Source organism: Schistocerca piceifrons, chromosome 6 (genome assembly GCF_021461385.2).
Source record: "Schistocerca piceifrons isolate TAMUIC-IGC-003096 chromosome 6, iqSchPice1.1, whole genome shotgun sequence".
NCBI classification, from domain to species: Eukaryota; Metazoa; Arthropoda; class Insecta; order Orthoptera; family Acrididae; genus Schistocerca; species Schistocerca piceifrons.
Genome location: NC_060143.1, coordinates 575,963,740 through 575,986,572, shown reverse-complemented (window position 1 = coordinate 575,986,572; position 22,833 = coordinate 575,963,740). Strand labels below are relative to the sequence as shown.

The following is a 22,833-nucleotide window of genomic DNA, read 5'->3' as shown; positions in this document are numbered from 1 at the left end:
TTCTGAGTGAAAAATATCCTTTGAGAATGGGAAGAGTTACCGCTAAATATAATACCATAAGTTATAAGGGAATGAAAATAAGCAAAGTAAACTATTTTTCGTGTCGGACCATCGCCTACTTCAGGCACAGTTCATATAGTAAAAATGGCAGCATTAAGTCTTACTGTCTTACTGTGATGTAGCATTAGTTTATTTTCTACAAGCTGTGAACTTACGTTATGAACTGCACTGTTTGAAACATTGCCAAAAGACACCAACCACTACAGGAATTTTGCCATCAGTGATCCCACCACCGCCCACTACACTGTTATCTATAAGCTTTGCCAGCCTCCCCTTCCCACACCTACTGAGATGCAGGCCACGCCTAATAAAACCCGTTCTATTAATAGACTCAACTGGTACCACCGCACTCGGCCATCAGCGCCCTCTCCAGCCCCATGTTAACACGCCTAACAGCAGCATTAAGATGAGGCGGATCGTGTTGCTGAAACAGCTGCACGACGTGCACGTTAGTGCCACCAGTCTGAGTGGCTATCTTTACCAGGTCATCACCTACATCGTACTCCCTTTCCTTATCAAGACCGTTCCCAGCTCCACCAACAGTCACTGCCCGATCCTCATTAGTAAAATTCCTACGTAACACCCCTATGCTGACAGTCACTTGTGACGACCCTGCACTAGGCTTCACCTGGTGACCCTCACCTCTACCATACGAACTACCTAGCAGCACAACCTTCTTCTTTCTGTTAGAACTTGCAACTGACTTAGGCTCCCAAAACACGTGAGGACTGCTGCATGTTTTCTAAACCTACAGCTACAAGATGCTCCTATCCAATAAGCTCTGGCAGTTGGCGAAATCTGTTGGTTATACGCAAAGTACAACTGCCTGAATATCTGCTCCTCCCAGCTGCCTTCTTACCAACTGGCAGTTCCCATTCCTCAGCGCCCTTCATCCTTATCAACGTATCTAGCGCGTGCTTTGCGTTTGCTAAATTCACCTGAAGGGCATAGATCTTAGGCTCCTGTTCTTCTATCAACTTCTGCTGAAAATTCTGCATTTCCAGGAGAGGATCCCGCTAGAACGACCACTGGCTTCCCCACTGCATTCCCCCCAATGAGAATACTTTGAACAAATCTCACACCGAAACCCCCTACTCACAAATCTACGACAAAGCCCACACTTCTCACTCATGGTATTCTTTTAAGTTTCTGAAAAAAAACTAAACGTTTACGTTACGTTCAGTTACAACAGTAGAACTATTTAAATAACTAACAACAGGGATCTCGAATGCCGCTAAGAAAGCAACTACTTTTATTAGTACTACTAAACCACAACTAATATCAGTACCACAAAAACTTCAGCTTCTTATCTGAAACCAAAAATTCGAGTGACCACTGGAACGCTCAACGAAATTAAACACAGTGAACGAAAGTTTTACTGAAATATTTCAGTACAAATAATAAGAAATGTCAGCTGAAAACTACCGTACTGGATTTAACAAATGACTTCAACGCGCAAACATCTCTGTAAAACACAGTGGGAGAAAGTTTCCAAAAGTTTATTAAACCAATATTTGACCAGAAACAGCGCGAGACACCGTTGGAAACTACTAAATTTAATAACCGAATAACAGTGCACAAACAGCTTAGTCAAGAACTTAAGTTACGAACCGCTACAGCTGCAACTGCACGCGGTGAAATGTAAACACACTGCTAATATTTGGATGAACGACTGAAAGCTACTAAAGTTAATATTCAGATACAGTGCACAAACAACAACAGTCGTCTCAATCACATTCAATATTGATTCAAAATAGGAGTCCAGCATCATTTTTCGAAGGAAAATTTCAATTTCGCTTGTGACAGATGAGAAAACGCCTAGCAGAGATAATCGAAAATGTCTCCATCTTTGGGTGGTCCTTTGGGAGTCTGTTTTGTTAGGTTCAACGTAATGTACAGAGACAGTAATATATTCTTCCCCGCCCACGAGGTACCCGCACATGAAAAGAAGCGCCAAAGAGCTTGTCACAAAAGTTGCGATATGTATTTCCAGATTGAAATTTTTATTCTGCAATGGAGGGTGCACTAATATGAAACTTCCCACGAAACTGGAACTCGAACACATGACCTTTGTCTTTCGCGCGGCAAGTGCTCCACAGACTACATGCAGGAGAACTTCTGTGAAGGTTGGAAGGCAGGAGATGTTCTGGCGGAATTAAAGCCGTAAGGGATGGTCGTGTCATTTGGTACAGCACTCGCCCGCTAAAGGCATAAACCCTGCAATATGCGTTAACCAGTGCAACAGCTACCATCTCGATTTCACCTTACTTGTTTTGGTGTACTGGGTGCCAGTTGTGTGGCAAGGTTGGCACTGTCAGATTTTTCGTAAGGCCTGTACACTGCGAAAATCTTTCATGAATCTCTTATACAAGTTGGCACCACGCTCTTTCATAAGAGACGTGATAAAAGACCCTATCACACAGTCAAATAATTTATAAATCGACTTTTGCAAAATATATTTGACAAGGTTCATTTACTATAATTTGGGCCTGAGCACTCTATCGAAGATGAAAGTCGAGCGGGTAGTTTGCAGTCCTTGGCAGTGAGCTGGGAAGTTGCCTGTGGTTTCTGTGGTGGATGAAGGAGCAGGCGAAACGTGTGCAACGGACTGCTGGCTTATAAAGGCATTGTGCTCACAAGCTTGTCGGTCTGCGAGAGACAGCTTGTACTGGAGCCACGTTCCAGTGTAAGTTACAAAGTACGCTCGTGTTTACGGCCAGTGGCTGTTTGCTGCGTACAATGCTAGGTGTCATTGCTTCTGTCTCAACTGCACTACGGCCTGCACCATATGAGAAGTGTAATACACAGGGCGATTCAGCTGCCCCTGTCGATGCCGTTTTATGCAACCTGCAACTTAACATCTAGCCTTCAAAAACCACGCTCAAGATTTTAATTTTCTCCCGTTCCCTACGCACTGTTAGCCCTACAGGAGAAAAAAAGGAACAGGACCTTTCATAGGAAACTTAGTGTAGTTAAATTTTGTACTGGGGCACGTTTTCGCTAAAGGCCACGGTTTTCGAGGTACACGAGAAAAAAAAAAAAAAAAAAAAACGTGCAAAAGTGTCCATCAAACGCACTTCATCCACACACTCATCCCTCACCAGTCAAGATTTCTAGTGTGTTTCTCGTGGCACTCCCTCGTACCTCCGTAAAAAAGTTTCCGACGACACGAACTATTCCCGATATTTGACCTTTTTTGTTCTCTGTTGACTGGGCTCTTACGCCACAAGAATAGTCAGCTGTCTTGGTAACATTATTAATTTGTACGTGGCCTTGAGAGTAATGAAAGGAAAACGACTTTTGTAAACGTTACGCTAAAACTAATCATGTTGACAATTCGATACAAATTTAACCCTTCCAACCACAGTAATTTCTTGACCAGAAGGCCTGACGAATACAACGATTTAATTGTTTTCTTATGCTGTTAAAAATCACAAAATTATTAGATAAAATATATACAAACATCAATTTTAATACTCGTTAGTGCTCGACTAAGCGCGTGCCGGAATACTGCCAGTCAACGAAGGCCAAAGAAAGGTCGAATGTGGGAAATAATTCGTGCACTCGCAAATATTTGTACAGTGGTAGGAGGGAGCGCCACGAACAACGTATTAGAAATCCTGACCACTGGGGATGAGTGTGGGAGAGGTGCTGCGTTTGAAGGTCACATTTGTACGTTTCTCTTGAGTAACTCGAAAACTATGGCCTAATGCGAAAACGTATGCCAGCGAAAAATTTTACTACATTAAATTTCCTACAGTAAGGCGCTGTTCATTTTCTCTCTTGTAGTAACAGTTTGCACGTGGCGAACGAGAGAATATGAAAACCTCGCACTTGGTTTTTGAAGGTCAGTTATAACGTTGCGGGTTGCATAAAACGACACCGGTAGGGGCAGCTGAATGACCCTGTAAAGTGAAGTGCACATCGACAGGTAAGTGTACCCTAACTAAGCAAGGAGAGTCCGAGTTGGGGTAAGCATATGCTGTCTCATGTTGACCAAGATCGACGTGTACAACGTACTCCGCAAGCTCCCTAACGGAGTGTGGCCAAGAGTATTTCTAATACGACTATCAGATCGACTCTTCCCTGTTCCAGTTGTGAATGGCGCACAGAAAGAATGATTGTCGGTAAGCCTCTGTATTCGCTCTAATTTTTCGGATTTTCTCGTCGTGCTCATTTCGTGATAGGTATGTGAGGAGGGGAGTAAGATGTTGTTCAACTCTTAAGCGACTTCTAGTGTGTGCCACTGGAGTTTATTGAGAATTCCTGTAAGGCTTTCGCGCCGACTAAAGGAAGCCGTGACGGAACGCACCGCTCTTTGTGGGATCTTCTCTCTCTCTACTATCAATCCTACCTGATAAGGCTCCCAGATTGAAGAACAATACTCGAGAATCGGTCGCAGAAGCGCCTTCTAAGACACTTTACATGAGTTACATTTCCTTAATTTTCTTCCTATGAATTTCCATCTGGAATCTGCTTTTGTTTCATGTGGTCAGTCCACTTAAGGTCGCTCTGGACAGTTACTCCTACATATTTCATGGTAGATACTGTTTCCACCAATTTGTTACCAATAGTATAATTGTAAACTTGTGGCTTTCTTTTCCAACGGGTGTTCAGGGTCAGCTGCCAGGGCTGGCACCATTCACCAATCCTCTGCAGGCCATTGTGTAAATCGATATCGTCTTCTGGTGTTGCTACTTTCTTATTGATAAGCACATCATCTGTGAACGGTCTTCGACAATCAGTGGATGTATGCCATTGGTATAGATGTACTGGTTTTAAGTACTAACTGACCACGCATATTTACGTTCACGTTTGTATTATGGTTGGTTGCAGGGTTTATATTCTGAAGGCCACTGTACCTGTACAGTAAATGTCCGACCAGGTATAAGTTGTGCCTACTGCCTCTTCCTTACGTGGGAATTCTGGTCTCTAACTGTGAACCGTCTATAGTCAGTCGTTAAGTACATTTACGGAGGGCGTTAAAACAGAAATATTGATTAGATGTTGATCAATTCATTTACCTTTTGGTTATTTTATGTTTTTTGACATCAGATATTTCACTAATATTTTTGGTATTGGTTAGTAGTTGATTGTCGAAACAGAGTACCTTAGAGTTTTGGCACTACAGTTCCAACTTTGTCGAAAGTTCGTTTCGTACATAATATCAAGTACTCTAATTCCAATGCAAATATAAAACTGTGTTAGCCTGTTAATAACATCGATTATATTTTTCTGCTCTAGAACGTTGTGGATTATCTTCTTCCACAACAAAGCTGTTCTTGTTAAGGTGTAGCATTACTGAAAACTTGTGAGAATGATACGTGATATCACCACTTCGCTCTGTGAACCACTAATAAGACATTCTCAGTACCAAAAAGCCAATTCGCTTTACGTATTTTAGTTGTTGAGATAACTTTGTAAACATGATATAAGCACTGTGGGGGAAATAACTTTGTCACAAATATTGCATTGTTTACTTATTTTTGAAGATATTTTAATTCTTCAATTAACATTGTGACACTTGACAAACATCATAGAATAATTTAGATGTGGACATAATTAATTTGATGATCCAATTGTGCCTTACTCCAAGTGTAGGCCTAAAAATTGAATTAGCTGCATTCTTCCCACAGCCGGCTGTGATTCAGACTGCCTATTTGTTTGTGTGCTTATCTGCTTAGCGTAGTATTCTAGGCAACATCTGTTTTTTCTGCAGAAATGGGCTTGGTCTGGTTAAATTTGCTGCATTACCTCATTTAGGAATAAATGTGAAGTGTCAACGGTCTGTTAGGCATATTATTTTAACGTCATAGTTGTTTTGTGGCTATTCAAGCATACAAATAGCATTTGGGCACTTCATTTGAGAGTTCAAAATATGTTTTGATGATTTGGCTGTGTGTGTGTATGTGTGTGTGTGTCATTGTGTGTGGAAAATAATACTGTTTCAGTTTATATAAAAAATTCATTTTTGGTGATGTATTTTTGTAGACATTCTAGTCATGAAAACAAAATTGTGGCTCTTGAGAAGAATCATAGTAGAATTTGGGGAATATTTAATTTGAGGATCCGTTGTGCCTTAGAGCAAGCATGGTGCAATAATTGCGCTTTTGCCACTCACAAGTCTGGTCCTACTTTGTGACTGGCTATTTCACCATAATCGTTTCTAAAATAAGGGGCTGTGATCACTAATTCGTTCAAATGGCTGCCACCATACCAATAAATGAGGTTTGGCTTCTTGGAACATGTATGATGCCATGGAGAAGGAAGACTTTAATTTCATGTGAAGGTAATCATGATGATGATGATGATGATGATGATGTCCTCGATAAGGAGGGCGTGGTTTGGGGTGCCATGGCTAGTAGATATATGGAGAATCTAGCTCACCTGCAATTATACAGGTCATTAAAATGCAAAGTGGAGCAGAATACTGGTAGATATACTACTGATAAGTGAAGTTAATTGAGCGGAAAAATAATGACAGCACATTCCCAAGAGAGAAAATAGTTTATAAAAAATTAAATGTGTTAATGTGGAATTTAAATTGAAATGTTAGAATGTCTTTACTGAAGGTCCCTGCCTAGAGTGTAGCCTTCTATGGAGGTGAAGTGAGAACAATAAATAGTTCAGAAAATTCAAGCTTTAAAATGTGGTGCTACAGGAGAATGCCGAAGATTTGATGAGTATATCAGGTAGCTAATGAGATGCTATTACATCAGTTTGTAAAGAGAAGGAAGTTACAGTACAACTTGATTAAATGAAGGGATCTGTTGACAGGATGTATCCAGAAAAATCAAGAAAATGTAAGTTTGCTGATGGAGAGATGTGGTGAGGGTAAAAACTGTGCAGAAAGGCCAAGACTTGACTGATGTAAGCAGTTTGAGATAGGTGGGGGTTGCTGCAGTTACTCAGAGATGAAAGGGGTTACATGGGACAGACTAGCGTGAAGAGGTTCATGACACCAAGACAATTGGCTTGAAGACCGCTACATTGCTAACTGTGAGCACCAGCTACTTGGACGTCTTGGTAAGAAATGCTGGCCTTATAGCGTCGCAGTAGTGTTAACGAAAAGGGAGGTTCACGTAGAGTCACTCCAGCACCAGTCAGCTGCGTTGCCTGGACAAGCTGCTGACTGCAAACAGTGCAGCGCAGCGGTGGCGCCACCCCAGTGGGGGCACGCACCCAGCAACTGAGTTACAGACCCGTCAGTACCACAGGGAATTTGGTACACAACAGCGACAATATGGATCGTCTAGCAACAGAGAAAATTTGAAATGTAGGGCAGTAGTACATTCTAGACAAGACAATCATCTATCATCAGTAAAGGATTGTAGTACAAAGTTCCAATTTCTAATAAAACTAATGCTGATATCTTCGATGTAGTGCACCTGACAATTCCATTGATAAACCCAGATGTAGCTTTCTGACATAATTTTAACTCATTATAAATCAATCTCTCATGCTGATTTCAAAACCTGGAAACATTTCTTGGATATACAACGACACGTCTGAAAATGGCAAAACTTTATTTTTTGTGAAATGGCATGTCACTGGAAACTTTTCGTCAGTTGTCGGTATTGTTCATGAAGTGCTGTAAATCACCCTAAGAGGAATTCCAATGAAACTGTTAGCGGTGCATCAACGCTGACTCTAAGTCATTATGGCCTTTGTCCATTAGGTTGCCTGCACCTACATGCCAAGGGCAATGACATCATCAGTGCCTTTGTACGCATTAAGTCCATGAGGATGGTGGATGGCAGGAAATTTAAAAATTCAATATATCGTTGGCAAGAAATTTAAAAATGCAAGATTGTGAGAAATTAAAAAGATCCAAGATGACGGAACTAGGCCGTTTGTGCTTTGCAACACCTACCCACCCCCTCCCCTTCCCCTACTGGTCAGAGCATAGTAATCCACAGATCATCAGGGATGAGAGAGCCAATCTCACTAAAGCCATCTTGACTGGGCTCGAAAGTATCTGAATGCTCTAAATTTCTTGCACCGTGTTCAAAAGCATATTTCCTGAAAATTATTTAAAGGGTGTAAAAAATGGTTCAAATGGCTCTGAGCACTATGGGACTTAACATCTGTGGTCATCAGTCCCCTACAACTTAGAACTACTTAAACCTAACTAACCTAAGGACATCACACACATCCATGCCCGAGGCAGGATTCGAACCTGCGACCGTAGCAGTCGCGCGGTTCCGGACTGAGCGCCTAGAACCGCTAGACCACCGCGGCCGGCTTAAAGGGTGTAACATTCGATATTTGCACATTAAAAGTACTTTATAGACCCGTACAACGAAACACCCAATCACAATGTAGCAATCTTGACATTTCTCGGAAGTAGTCAAATGTCCTGATTTTTTTCCCATCTTGTTCAAATGGATTTACCAAATACATTACGTATTCAGTGTAACTTGCAATATCTGAACATTAAAGTACTTTTACGGATATTAAAATGAAACATTAAAACTAAAGAACTAGCACAATGTAGCCTCAGAGCAGCCTTTTTCGTCGTGCTCAGATGTATTCGAACGATCTGAATTTTTGTACTATGTTCAAAGGTATTTATCCAGAAAAGACAGTAAAGTGGCTCTTCCATATGTGAAACGTTCGAGTAGACCATTCAAATGGAACTGCTTAAAAGTAATCAATCTGAACCGTTCTGTGTGGTTTTCAAAAGTATTTATGGAAAAATTTGTAATACTCTACTTGTGTACATGCAAAGTTCGATTTCTGTACCATAGTTGTAAGCCACAATAGGGCCTCGAATCGTTTATTCTACGCCTCTGGACTGTTCTACAATGCTCATCAAGAGTCACTGAGAAAACACTCACTGACTGAACGTTTTACTTATTCCAACTAACTTGTCTTGCTGAAGTCCAGGGCATCTGATTCTCGGCTTCGTGTAGTACGACATGAAAGCTGCACTGCAAAACACACATGGGCACTAATGGTGATGTAAGTTAAGCTTAAAGTGCACTTGTCAACGAGAATTGCGAAAAAAAACAATGTTATTCAATATCTTAATTCGATAAAAAATCGTCTCTAAAAAGTGATATCAGAGGCGTTCAAGTATTATAGTGACCTCATGCAAAGATGCTAACTTCACCTTTCAGTTCAAAGCGTATGTCGCCTTAACAGTGGAAACAACTTGACATCGTAATGTTATACCGCACTGAACAATAGTATATCTGAATAGGTATGAAAGCAAGTTTCTTATGCTCTCAAAGTCAGCCAAACGTTATACTGATGGTAAGGTATTGACTTTGTCTTTCATTCCAAAACGTTTCTCATACCCTGCTGATAATGCTAAATCATGTCCTCATACAGTGGAAACTACCATCATCCATCCAGATATTTTTATGAATCAGAGTTATCCTGGGAACTCTGATTTACTAGCTCTTGCTATGGGGTGACTGTGAGCTACTGGATAAGGTGTGGGATCCAGAATGAGATTTTCACTCTGCAGCGGAGTGTGCGCTGATATGAAACTTCCTGGCAGATTAAAACTGTGTGCCCGACCGAGACTCGAACTCGGGACCTTTGCCTTTCGCGGGCAAGTGCTCTACCATCTGAGCTACCGAAGCACGACTCACGCCCGGTACTCACAGCTTTACTTCTGCCAGTATCTCGTCTCCTACCTTCCAAACTTAACAGAAGCTCTTCTGCGAACCTTGCAGAACTAGCACTCCTGAAAGAAAGGATATAGCGGAGACATGGCTTAGCCACAGCCTGGGGGATGTTTCCAGAATGAGATTTTCACTCTGCAGCGGAGTGTGCGCTGATATGAAACTTCCTGGCAGATTAAAACTGTGTGCCCGACCGAGACTCGAACTCTTCGCAGAAGAGCTTCTGTTAAGTTTGGAAGGTAGGAGACGAGATACTGGCAGAAGTAAAGCTGTGAGTACCGGGCGTGAGTCGTGCTTCGGTAGCTCAGATGGTAGAGCACTTGCCCGCGAAAGGCAAAGGTCCCGAGTTCGAGTCTCGGTCGGGCACACAGTTTTAATCTGCCAGGAAGTTTCAAGGTGTGGGATGTTTGTCAGCTGCTGGGGGATGTCAGCGACTGGCGGTCATTTTCCATTGAAAACAGGCAACGGTAAATGGTAAAGAGTAATCGGTGAACAGCTAACAAGTAACAGATAATAGTAAACAGTACACAGTAAATCACAAGTCGGTAATGGGCATTGTGTAATGGTTAACAGTGAATGGTAAATGGTGGATGGTAAAAAGTAAATGGGTAACAGGTAATGGGTAGCAAAAAAATAGGTAATCAATTACAGGTAAGTTGCAAATGTAAATGGTAAATGGTAAATGGAAAACTGTAAATGGTAAACAATTAATACACATTATCTGGTTAGATTTCCGCATTACCCATTATCCATTACCTGCTACCTGTTTAGTTATTACCCATTACCCTTGTACCACTTATCATTTGTCCTATATCATTTACCGTTACCTGTTACCAGCTGTTATATGTTTACACTGGAAAACAGGCCACTATTAACTGACACACCAGTACTTTGACACTGCTCCCTCCCCCTCCTCCCCCCACTACCACCCTATCCAGTAGGTCCAGGTTCTCAAATGGCTGACACCCCACAGCAAACGGTGATCAGTTGTAAGAGCAAAAAGTTTGCAGATCAACTGTAATTTATAAAAATTCTGGCAAGATGTGTAGGGCGAATCACCTACAGGTTGGACTGTAAGTATTGCGGAAATAAAAAATGATACTGATGTGCAGCTTTCACAGAATGGATCTGTAGTCAGGGGCTCGTGTTGTTATCCAATAAACAGATTCTAATAATACCCAGAAAGTGTATTTTTGTGCAAACATACACTTCTGTAAATGAACCATGCCTATTGACATTAATATACTAAAGGTAGGGTAAATTAGAATGCCAGTGGTGTTCTCTGCTGGATTCTAGTGCGAGTATTAGAAGATATCACATTTTGAAAAGTACCCACAATGACACTTGTACAATACCTGTGGTACCATACATTAAAGAGTAACGTGAGTGTAAACACTAGTCATGTAGATTCTGGCTAGCAACGAATCAATTGACCATCACAGGTTGTGTTCAAAATTACCACTGACTGTGGCAATACATGCTTCCAGTCGAGTATGGAACGACTGCTGTACACGTGCTAGCATTTTAGTGGAGGCTGCAGTAATATACATCGTTGCATATCATCTGGTGTAGTCAGTATGTCCTTATAGACAGTGTCTGTCACCTTCCCCAACAGGAAAAAGTGTACCGGCGTCAAATCTGGGGAACGGGCCAGCCAAAGTACAGGTCTTCTGTGTCCAATCCAACGATCTGGAAACAATTCATGAAGAATTGCTGTAGTACTTCGTGGGGTATGGCTGGACAGCCATCATGTTGGTAGCACAGGTGCCTCCTAGTCTGCAGAGGAACGACATCTAGCAGCCGCCGAAGATGGTCTATTAGGAGGCTACGATACTTGTGCCCATTCAGTCTTCCATCTATGGAGGTTGGGCACATGAGCTGCTGATTCAGTATCCCGCACCACATGTTGACGCTCCATGGACGCTGACGTTCTGCCTGATGAAGCCAACGGGGATTGTCAACAGATCAGTGGTGGATGTTTCGGAGCCTTATCTGGCAATGATTAGTATATGTGCTTCATCACTAAAAATGATTCCTGATACATCGGGAGTATCCTGTCTTAATGCCCATGAACAATAGTTAACACGATTCTCATAATAGTTTTCATGGAGCTCTTGACGAAGGGAGATGTGACAGGGATGGAACTTATGCCGATGGAGAATGCCACTTCCTCGTGCGATTGCGCGGGAGGTGACGTGCGGATCAACTGCAACAGCATCAAGAGCATTTATTTCCTCCTCTTCTGTCGTCGCTTCTTCCCTTCTGTTACGTTTTCTAGGTATTACACTATCACATTCACGTAACTGCTTGAAGAGGTTGATAAATATTTGCTGAGACGGTTGATGTCTATTGGATGTCTTGCCACATAGACTGTACAAGGACGAATTGCATTCTTCCTACACTCCCCATACACCAAGAGCCTGTCTGCATTTTCTGCACTGGTTTCTAGTTTCTAAGTATTATTACAATCTCTTTATTGGCTAACAATACGAACCCCTAACTACCAACCATTCTGTGAATACCTCACATCAATAGTACTTTTTATTTTCGCGACGTTTGCGGCGTACGTTTTAGGTAATTCACCCTGGATGGTTACAGTACAATATTTTACACTGTGTTTCAACATGATTTTGTATTATCAGCAGAATATGATAAACTTTTTGTACTCCAGTTCACCGTTAATATTCTAGCAAGGGGCATTATAATTTCTGACCGATTTTGAAAGCGGGCAGTTAAAAGTATAGCAATCCTTCCTTCTTATATTTACGAATAAGCACTAGTACTGTTTGGAATTATCAGCAGAAGATGACACACATCATGTACAGCAAATGCAGCCAATGTCTTAGATTTTACTAAGTATAATGTTTGACTGATTTTCAAAGCATAGCAACACCAGCATAGAGACACAGTAATATTTGGCTGACTTTGATATCGGCTTTATAGACGAATTATTGCCGAATTTTGAAGTGATAATAACGTTATTCACTTTGGTGATTCTCGTCGACAAGTGGACTTCAAGCTGTAAGTTAGGCCAGCAGTTTTGCCCATTTGTGTCTTGCTGCAGGGTGAGCCGAGAACGCAATGGATGCCAGCAACACAGGAGTCGTTGTGACAAACAAAACGCTCGCTCAGCAAGTTCACTCTGCTGGCGCCTGCCTGTCTGCTTTACGACACTGGACATGCGTCATAGAGTACCTTAAAAGTGGGAAATAATTCGTGTGATGCTCCGTTAAGCATTACGCCATTTGTTGTGTATAAATAGACATATGCATGAACGCAAGTGCTGTTTTACGTGATTTTTGGATAACACTTTAGAACATATACCAGAATATTCAGATCTATTGGCTACATTGGGCACGTTCAAGACAACTGCTCTGAGTCTACATTGTTTCATCTTAATTGTCTGTAAAATACACTACTGGTCATTAAAATTGCTACACCAAGAAGAAATGCAGATGATCAATGGGTATTCATTGGACAAATATATTATACTAGAACTGACATGTGATTACATTTTCGTGGCAATTTGGGTGCATAGATCCTGAGAAATCAGTATTAAGAAAAACCACCTCTGGCTGTAATAACGGCCTTGATACGGCTGGGCATTGAGTCAAACAGAGCTTTGATGGCGTGTACAGGTACAGCTGCCCATGCAGCTGCAACACGATACCACAGTTCATCAAGAGTAGTAACTGGCGTACTGTGACGAGCCAGTTGCTCGGCCACCATTGACCAGACGTTTTCAGTTGGTGAGAGATCTGGAGAATGTGCTGGCCAGGGCATATCCAGAAAGGCCCGTACAGGACATGCAACATGCGGTCGTGCATTATCCTGCTGAAATGTAGAGTTTCGCAGGGATCGAATGAAGGGTAGAGCCAGGGGTAGTAACACATCTGAAATGTAACGTCCACTGTGCAGAGTGCCGTCAATGCGAACAAGCGGTGACCGAGACGTGTAACTAATGGTAGCCCATACCATCACGCCGGGTGATACGCCAGTATGGCGATAACGAATACACGCTTCCAATGTGCGTTCACCGCGATGTCGCCAAACACGGATGCGACCATCATGATGCTGTAAACAGAAGCTGGATTCATCCGAAAAAATGACGTTTTGCCATTCGTGCACCCATGTTCGTCGTCGAGTACACCATCGTAGGCGCTCCTGTCTGTGATGCAGCGTCAAGGGTAATCGCAGCCATGGTCTCCGAGCTGATATTCCATGCAGCTGCAAACATCGTCGAACTGTTCGTGCAGATGGTTGTTGTCTTGCAAACGTCCCCATCTGTTGACTCAGGGATCGAGACGTGGCTGCACGATCCGTTACAGCCACGCGGATAAGGTGCCTGTCATCTCGACTACTAGTGATTCGAGGCCGTTGGGATCCAGCACGGCGTTCCGTATTACCCTCCTGAACCCACCGATTCCATATTCTGCTAACAGTCATTGGATCTCGACCAACGCGAGCAGCAATGTCGTGATACGATAAACCGCAATCGCGATAGGCTACAATCCGACCTTTATCAAAGTCAGAAACTTGATGGTACGCATGTCTCCTTCTTACACGAGGCATCACAACAACGTTTCACCAGGCAACGCCGGTCAACCGCTGTTTGTGTATGAGAAATCGGTTGGAAACTTTCCTCATGTCAGCACGTTGTAGGTGTCGCCACCTGCGCCAACCTTGTGTGAATGCTCTGAAAAGCTTATCATTTGCGTATCACAGCATCTTCTTCCCGTCGGTTAAATTTCGCGTCTGTAGCACGTCATCTTCGTGGTGTAGCAATTTTAATGGTGTATTATTAGATGTGGTAATGTTACAAGTTATATCTTTTACATAATTTTTCGGATAAATGCTTTTGAAAATGGCACAAAAAATTTCAGCTTGTCGGATACATTTGAGCGTGGTCAAGATGGCTGCTCTGTGGTTACATTGTGATTGGATCTATAAAATGGTGCCCTCTGATTAAAGGCGAGGAGAGGGAGCGGGATGGGCGATTGTTACAAACCAAATTGGGAGGAATTGCGACACCTTGAATTTTGTCGATATTTTTTTAATTTCCTACGTACATCACTATACCAACAACGAAACTGTAAAACGGTGGTGTCTGTGTATTTGTCTATTCGAACACGCTAATCTCCAAAAGAACGAGGCGGAATTTTATGGTGTTTTCCCAGGTAACTTAAGTCTACCTTGTGGCAACGTATGGACTTATTTCATCAATATCGGATGTTGCAAGAGAAAAGAAAAAAAGATATCGTGATCTAAGGTTTTAACCGAAACCATCATGTCTGTCCTTTTGCCTTTTTGAACATACAAATCTGCATAACTGCAAGACGAATTTGAAGGCATTATCACAGTGAAGCAGCACGCCAAACGCTATCTCTTGTGGGAATCCTGGATGGTGAGTGAGGGTTTCATGCGTAGGTGACGCTACGCTAGTATTGTGTAACAGGCTGTGAATCTGGTCAGATGGGAAGCGTGCTTGGGTGGCCGAAGCGGTTAAGGCAACCACTTGCGCCAAGCGAAAGGTCCGGGTTGGAGTCACGTTTCGGCGCAAATTTCCGCTGTTACCATCGATTCATTTCGATTCCCAAATGCGGCTAACATCATTGATAAACTTTGAATAGTGTTCTTTGAAAGTGTAATGGGTAGAAGTACAAAATCGGGAAGTGTCCTTTATCATTCGCCCACAGCGCATATCAAGTCAAAGAACTAGTTATCACGTAAGGTCCACACACAGAAGGTTCTCTCCTTCAGCGTACAATGCCAGGCCCCACACTAGAGTTGCAATATCTGGATGAATCTGACGCCTTCAGTTCACTGCCATCAATAATATTTCCTACTGTCCCGACTATACCTCATCCGTTTTTCGTCTGTTTCCAAAACTGAAAAAATAGCTTCGAGGCCTTCACTTTGATAGAGATGAAGCGGTGAAAGCAAAGGTGACGTTGTAGCTCCATCAGTAAAGGCACATGTTCAACAGTGACGGTACCAACTAACTGGTCTCGTCGAGAGAAATGTGTTGGTCACCACGGTGCCTATGTCGGGAAATAAGTATGTAGACATGAAGAATAAATATGTGGAATGTCAATACAGTTTGTTTGATGTAAAAAGTAGCAAGAGTTTTCACATAAAAAATTCGGAGACATTGCTTTTCAGCATTACCACGTAATTAGTTATACTTCTATCTATAAGAGTTCGTTTCGGCATAGTCACAAGTGCAATAAAGTAGTAAGAGGACAGAGGGGAAGGGGCTGATCATTAACTGCTCTTACGTAGTTGGCAAATATTGGAAATGCTGTGGGAAGGTCAAGGCTGCCAGTTTGGTCTTGTCATTGAGAAGACAGTCAAGTGCTACATCAAGTTTGATTCGTTCCAGTAAGTCCAGTGGTATGTCTTTATTGACAAGGCGAAGTATCTGAAGGGTCTCCACGACAAGTAACTGAAGTAAATAACTAGTTGTAGCTATCAGTGAGTAGAACTCACTTGACCATAATAATGAAAGTGGTATTACTGGCAACAGTGAACTACGTACCTCAAAGGAGACCAGCCGGTCGCGCGTCCCGAGGAAGAAGGCGGTGGGCAGCGTCGAGTTGGCGACGTGGTAGGCCGGCGGCCGCTCGCTGCCGTATTTGCTGAGGTTCTCCTCCCGGCCAAAGTCGAACGCCTGCAGGCGCTCTGGGCACCGACAAAAGGGACACTGTGTCATTCCACCTGCGCTACGAGTACTGTGCGTATGTGTAAGGAGACGCGCAGCGGGACAAGCCATTGCGAGGACACGAACGTCAGTAGCCGCACAAATAAACAGATAAACAAAGGCGGTTCAACTTCACTGCGTGTACAATGGGCCTCCCTTGTCATCCTCTATCAGGTGGTTAACTACATCCGTTGTATGTACACACAAACTGTGTATGTTTTTTGTTGTTTAAATTGAAGGAGGAGGGGGAGCAAATGAAAGGAAAGGTGTTATTGGCATCAGCTGCATCAGGGCTTTGTGGGGCATCAGTAGTGACGACAGAAAATATGTACCGCGCTGGGACTGAAACCCGGGATCCCCTGGTTACTAGGCAATTGCTGTAACCACTGCGCCACACAGTGTTTATGGCAGCTGCGTGTACTATCTCGATACATCTCTCGGCCGACACCTGTTGCCACCTAGCGAAACCTGTCAGTAGACCCTGTCAATGTCCTCGATGCCTGCTGCTAGAGATTGCGGCAGGAGGTCAGACGTAACCGCACTGAGTATGATTCACTTCGATGGACAATGGATCCACAACATTCAGTGGGGATGCACTGTTATGTCCGACCTCCTACCGGAATCTCTGAGCAGCGTGACTGCAGATAGGTGGCGTTAGGTAAGAAAGTGGGTCGGTCGAGAGACATGCTGAGACAGACCAAGCAATGGGCGTATACGCTGTGTCCAGGTGGTGCAATGGTTAACTTTATTACCTAGTAAGCAGGAAACCAAAGGTTCGAATCCTGGTCTGGTACACATTTTTGCTCGTCGCCTCTGACGCCATACAAAGTCCTGATGCTGCTAATATCAACAATACCTTCTCTTCCTTGTCCTTTCTCCCGCCTCCACCCTCAGTTTACATAATACATTTCACAGCTACGGGTTCTGTATGCTGTCTGTTCTTTCAGACATATCCGAAAAAAAAACAGACACCATGCATTCATATAATTTATTAATTTTTTTAGGCAACAGTGCTACACATAAATTAAGTGACATCTTGTACTGATTGTAGAATACTAGCGTTCAACACAGGACAGATTGGTGAATATACAATGTATAACTCTGTACATATGTATAAGGGGCGATGATAAGATTTCCATTGGAGGGTGTTGCTGCAGCGAATATGAAACGTAGCGCAACTCTGATGCCGGTATATAAGCCCCAACATGTAGGCAATATTCGCGTCTTTACAATGTATGTACGGTACATACGGAAACGTGAACAACAGTGACGATGTTACCAAATGCGCCCAAACAGGACCAACGTGCTGTTATTCTTTTCATGGCGGCCGAAAGACAAAGCCTGGTAGACTTCCACGAAAATCACAGCTGTGGAATGTTGCGCAAAGTTCCACGCTGGTCGTGATTCGACACAACACCCTAGTCGATCTCACAGACCAGGCTTATCCGCTACGCCAACTGAAGTGGGAGATACTCAGGCACCCTCCCTATAGTCTATATTCCTCACCTCTCAAAATGCAATTATCACACCGACCATTCCTTAAAAGGGCCTTGAAAGGTCGACGATTTCAATCGGATAAGGCTGTGCAGCAGGAAATTACAGACACCATCACGTAACATGACGTGCTATTTCATCAAATAGGGATCTTCAACCTGGTGTGTTGGTGGGAGAATTGTCTCAATAATCATGGCAACTCTGCCTGATTGATATGCCGATTTGGGACTTAACGGACATTGAGTGGAAACTTTTCATTGCCCCGTACATAATATGTAAGCACTGCTTCAACCAGGTATTCTTGTAGAGGACAACACAGTTATTACCAATAGTCCACTTTCGAGAATCTCTGCAGAGAAAATAAAAATTTTTCGTTGTAGAAATACACGAGATTTTGGTAAAAGACGTTGGTAAAACACAAATGGTCAAAAAGTTCAAGTATATTATCAAGCAAAGATAGCTTAATAAAATGGATTAAATATCTGATTAAAGGATACACAAAATGGAAGCAGCATTTCAAACCTAAGGCAGGAAAGGTCATAAATCCTAAGTCCTTAATATTAGAATTACTCTGAAACTGGTAGCCAGATGTGGAAGAGTACAATGGTGTCGAATTTGTCATTTTTCGAACTAAGATACTAAAAACCAAAATTACTATGCTTACATTTAAAAATGTGTAATTAATGTAGCAGTGAAAAGAGAATATACGTTATTTGCTGGGGACTTTACACAATTCACCAGTTTGAAAACAGATTTGCAGTATCTCACACGCTGCCAGAAATATTTGAGGTGAACAATTTAGTAGAATCAGCCTGTTTTATCGAAACATAGTAAAAGGGTACGAAAACCCCACTGCCCTCACTACAACTAATCACCTGAGCTACAGCAGGGTTGAACACTAGCCCACATTTCCATAGCAATGTGGACCATGGAAGATCAGTCAGGCACATCCCAGTGCCTTACAAATCACAACATTATATGGTTGGTGTCATACTGTTATCGATGAGGTACACTGCTTGACAACTGCTAAGGAACAAATAATAGTTGCTAAGATACAACATTCAGTTGCTATTGAAGAACCAAAAGACCACCCAACTAATTATAATAAAAGTAAATGTAGTTGACAGTTCAGGGAGCACCGTTTGAAGTTTTTATGGAATCGGTTACTGCAATATACCATGTCACAACAGTAATATATGTACGTCATTCCTGGTGCAAAGAGCATATTTTTTGAAAAGTTTCAGAATTAAAAACAAGATTTTAATTTTGTTTATTCCATAATTTAAAAATTTTCATCTAATTAAAAATAAATCAATTCAATAAAAATATAAAATTAAAAAAATTTAAAAATACAAAAATTCTAAAGTTTAATCCAATTTAATAACATGAACTGACGTATCTTTATTTTGCTTTTTACCTCAATAAAAGAATTTAGTTCAGAACTTTTCTGCAATTTATCTTCATTTTCTGAAAAGATTTTAGAGTAACAACCTGGAAGAGTCATTTTATATTTAACATCTAAAAGCAAAAAAATTTTTTCACCATATTTAGTCATCCAAATGTTGGATTTTGAATTTTTGAAGGATTTGTGTTTTTTTCAGTTCTGTTAATTTAGTGAACACTTCTATACAACCATTACTATAACTGTTAAATTCACTTACTAGATTCTCAACAATACCATTCGTTTTGATTTTATTTATATGGAAAATAATCGTATTTTAAATTTTTTTAAACCGAAAATTTTAATATTTTGAAATGTTCGATAAACGTTTTAATTTTTGAAAATCTCAATTTTTTGGTTATTATTTTCTTTCACTTCCAAGAAATACTTCAAAAGGAAATGTAAACATTTCATAATTCTTGAGGAAAATTTTCATTTATTCCATCTTTATGTAGATATTTTGTAATTTAATGTTAGTGAATAAAGAACTTTTTTCCATTAGTTTAGAAAACAACGAAAATAAAGTAAGGTATATCAAATTTATAGGTATTATAATAATTTGTAATATCTAGTTCTACATTTGTTTTTTTTAAATTTAATCCACAAATTTCAATTGTTTGTAGTTCAAAATCAGAAAATGGAATTTTTGGGTTATTCAGTCTTTCTTGTTCTAGTTCAAGTGATTTTTCTGGCTCGTCTTTAACAACAGAAACCAGAATTTCCATACCTTTACAACAGTTTTAGCCATCTTTTGAAACTGTTTTATTTTCATTAGCAGTAGTCTATAGAAGAACAGAAACTTCTACATCTTTTCTTGAACTCCAAGTGAATATTATTATTTAAACCTGTTTCCAAATAATTTCTTTAAAATCATTAAAAATCCACCAAATAATTCCAATGGATGAAATACTTATTTGTTTGTTTTTAATTTTATCATTATTAAGAATATTGTTCCTTATAGTTAAATCATTTGATAGAGATGAAGTTAATATAATAAGAGTTGCTGAACCAAAAATGGATGTTCTTTTCTAGGTAAAATGTTATGTACTTTAACTGTAATGACATCAAAGAATCTTAACACATTTTTAATATGTAGTTTAATATTTGATTTACCAATGCTGAAAAATGTGGTCCATCACTATGAATAACATCAAATGTCCTATAATGTTGAGAAGAATTCATATGAATACAACATTCACTAATATTAATATTAATGACTGTTTCTTTATTAGGAAGATTTAAATTAAATTTTTATTAATAGAAATAAGTAAAATTGATAACTTTCACTTCTGTTAAAGATTTATTAAGGAATAAATTTTTAATTCATTTTTGGATTACAGTAACACAAGCACCATTGAAGTCAATCAAATTATGATTTTCATCAGTTATAGGGATTATTAAATTTTCAATCATATCAAAAATTAGGATATTTATGGGGTAATCTTGTAAATAAATTATTGGTCCTCCAAGTTCAGTATTTGGTTTAAATGAAGAAAAAATACTGGATTCTCTACAAAAATAATCGTTATGGTTAACAATCATTGCATCAGCTAGTTTAAAATTAATATTTATTAATTCAACTGCAATGATTTTAGGAATATTATTAGCAATTGTTTTTTCACTGGCTTAAATAATTCGATTTTTAAATCTGAAAATTTAACGAATACAATATTCCTTAGCCATAAATATTAGAACATTACTTTCTATTACTTTTATTACTTTATTAAACTTTTATCTACTCTGATGTGTGTACTAGGTTTTTTAAATTGAATAAATTTGCCAAATTTTTCGAATTATATTTCACCAAAACGAATGTCTACAATTTCTTTGTTGTATAATTTATTATTTTTTGATGTAATATTTGGAGTTAAAAAGTTTATCTTATTGGAATCGTTACCTTTCTTAAGAACAAATGAATTATCACTCAATTGAAATAATCAACTCATTTATATTAATTAAATTTATGTAAATAAATGACAGATTGGGAACTAAAACAATGAACCCAAAAAAATAAAAAATAAACATGGTATACTTTTACCTAATTCTATTCAGTGTTGTATATTCTAGCATGTGGATGATTACATTGGAAAAAAATTAATAATTTGTATGTTTATTCTAAAAGTCTAGATCAACCAGAGTATGCAGAATTTATGAAAAATATTTAAAGATAAGTATAATGAAAATTGTTATTTTAATTGAGAGTAATGATGAAATTATTTCGTCAGATGAATATGAAAGTAATTTAGTTGTAGTTTCTGATGATACAGTTAGAGAATATTTCAATACTGCTGGACATAAGGTAATATGACTTATTCAAATTCAGCAAAACAAATATTTAGAGGTAATCTTAAGTGTTTAAATATTTTCAGACAACATGACACTAATTTCATCATATTTGTCATGAATTTGTTAGTGCCAACTTAAAATTTCATGATTTTAAAGAAATATGTTGGTGATATTGGAATAAAGATGAGTTTAGTATTATAGCAATAGATATGAGAAGAAAATTTAATAATGTTGACTACAAAGAAAAGATTAATAATTTTCTAATCCTTAAATGTAAATGTTAAATAAACGTGTTGTACGTAATCCTTAAACATTAACAATGAACATAAATGTTGAAAATAAATGATGAACATAAACACTAAAAATAATTGTTGAACATAAACAATGAATAGAATCATTGAATATAAAATAAAAATTATGACTGTTTTTTATCCTTAATCAATGATTTCAAAATTGATGCAGTGTTTATTAAAAAAGCTAGAAGAAATACAAAAGTAAAAGAACAATTAAAGGAAGAATTTAAGAAATAGAAAAAACAACCAAGAACAAAGTATTCAAAATTTAATGAAGAAGATCAACCCAATATAAATGTAACTGAACAAGACAAACAAGGAGTCATAGGATTGAGTGGTAACATTTTGAAAGCAATTGAAGAAAATAGTAAAGTTGCAAAACAAATGTATCCTTATGATTAATATTATTTATAGGAATTTAACAATAATTCAACAATTAAACTGTATGGTAGTGATAAAATAGATTATACATTAGGTGAATCAGATATAAAAACTTTGTCACAGGATTATGAAGAAGAAAGGAAATTAAAAAATGAAGAAGAATTATTAAATATTGCAAAAGTTAATGTAAGTGAAACAAGGTTTAAGTTTATCAGTCACAGTGTGGTTACTGTTTCTGGATTAAGACCCATGGCTACTTTAAAATTTGTTGGTACATTACAAGTAAAATTTGATGGAGAAATATTAACTATTGAGGAAAGAACATATGAAGAAACAGATGGATTAATGAATCTTTTAACTAAAAAACAAATACGTTAGGATGATATGAATACATTATTTACATGGTCTAATTTATCAAATTGTGCAGCTATACTGAATCATTCGTTTACATGATATTCTGATAATAACCCAAATATAATAAAATAAGTATAAGCAATAAATCTAAATATTTGATACAAGAAACTGTTGATCATTCCAAAAAAT

At 39.4% G+C, this 22,833-nt stretch overlaps 1 protein-coding gene across 1 annotated transcript in view; it reads right to left on the bottom strand.

Annotated features, from left to right (window-relative positions):
* LOC124802932 (lipase 3-like) overlaps nucleotides 1-22,833 on the bottom strand; it is a 173,318-nt gene that overhangs the window by 9,710 nt on the left and 140,775 nt on the right. The window contains exon 8 of the mRNA XM_047264011.1: nucleotides 16,234-16,376. Coding sequence (XP_047119967.1) covers nucleotides 16,234-16,376 — 143 coding nt within the window. The remainder of the gene's footprint in view (nucleotides 1-16,233; nucleotides 16,377-22,833) is intronic.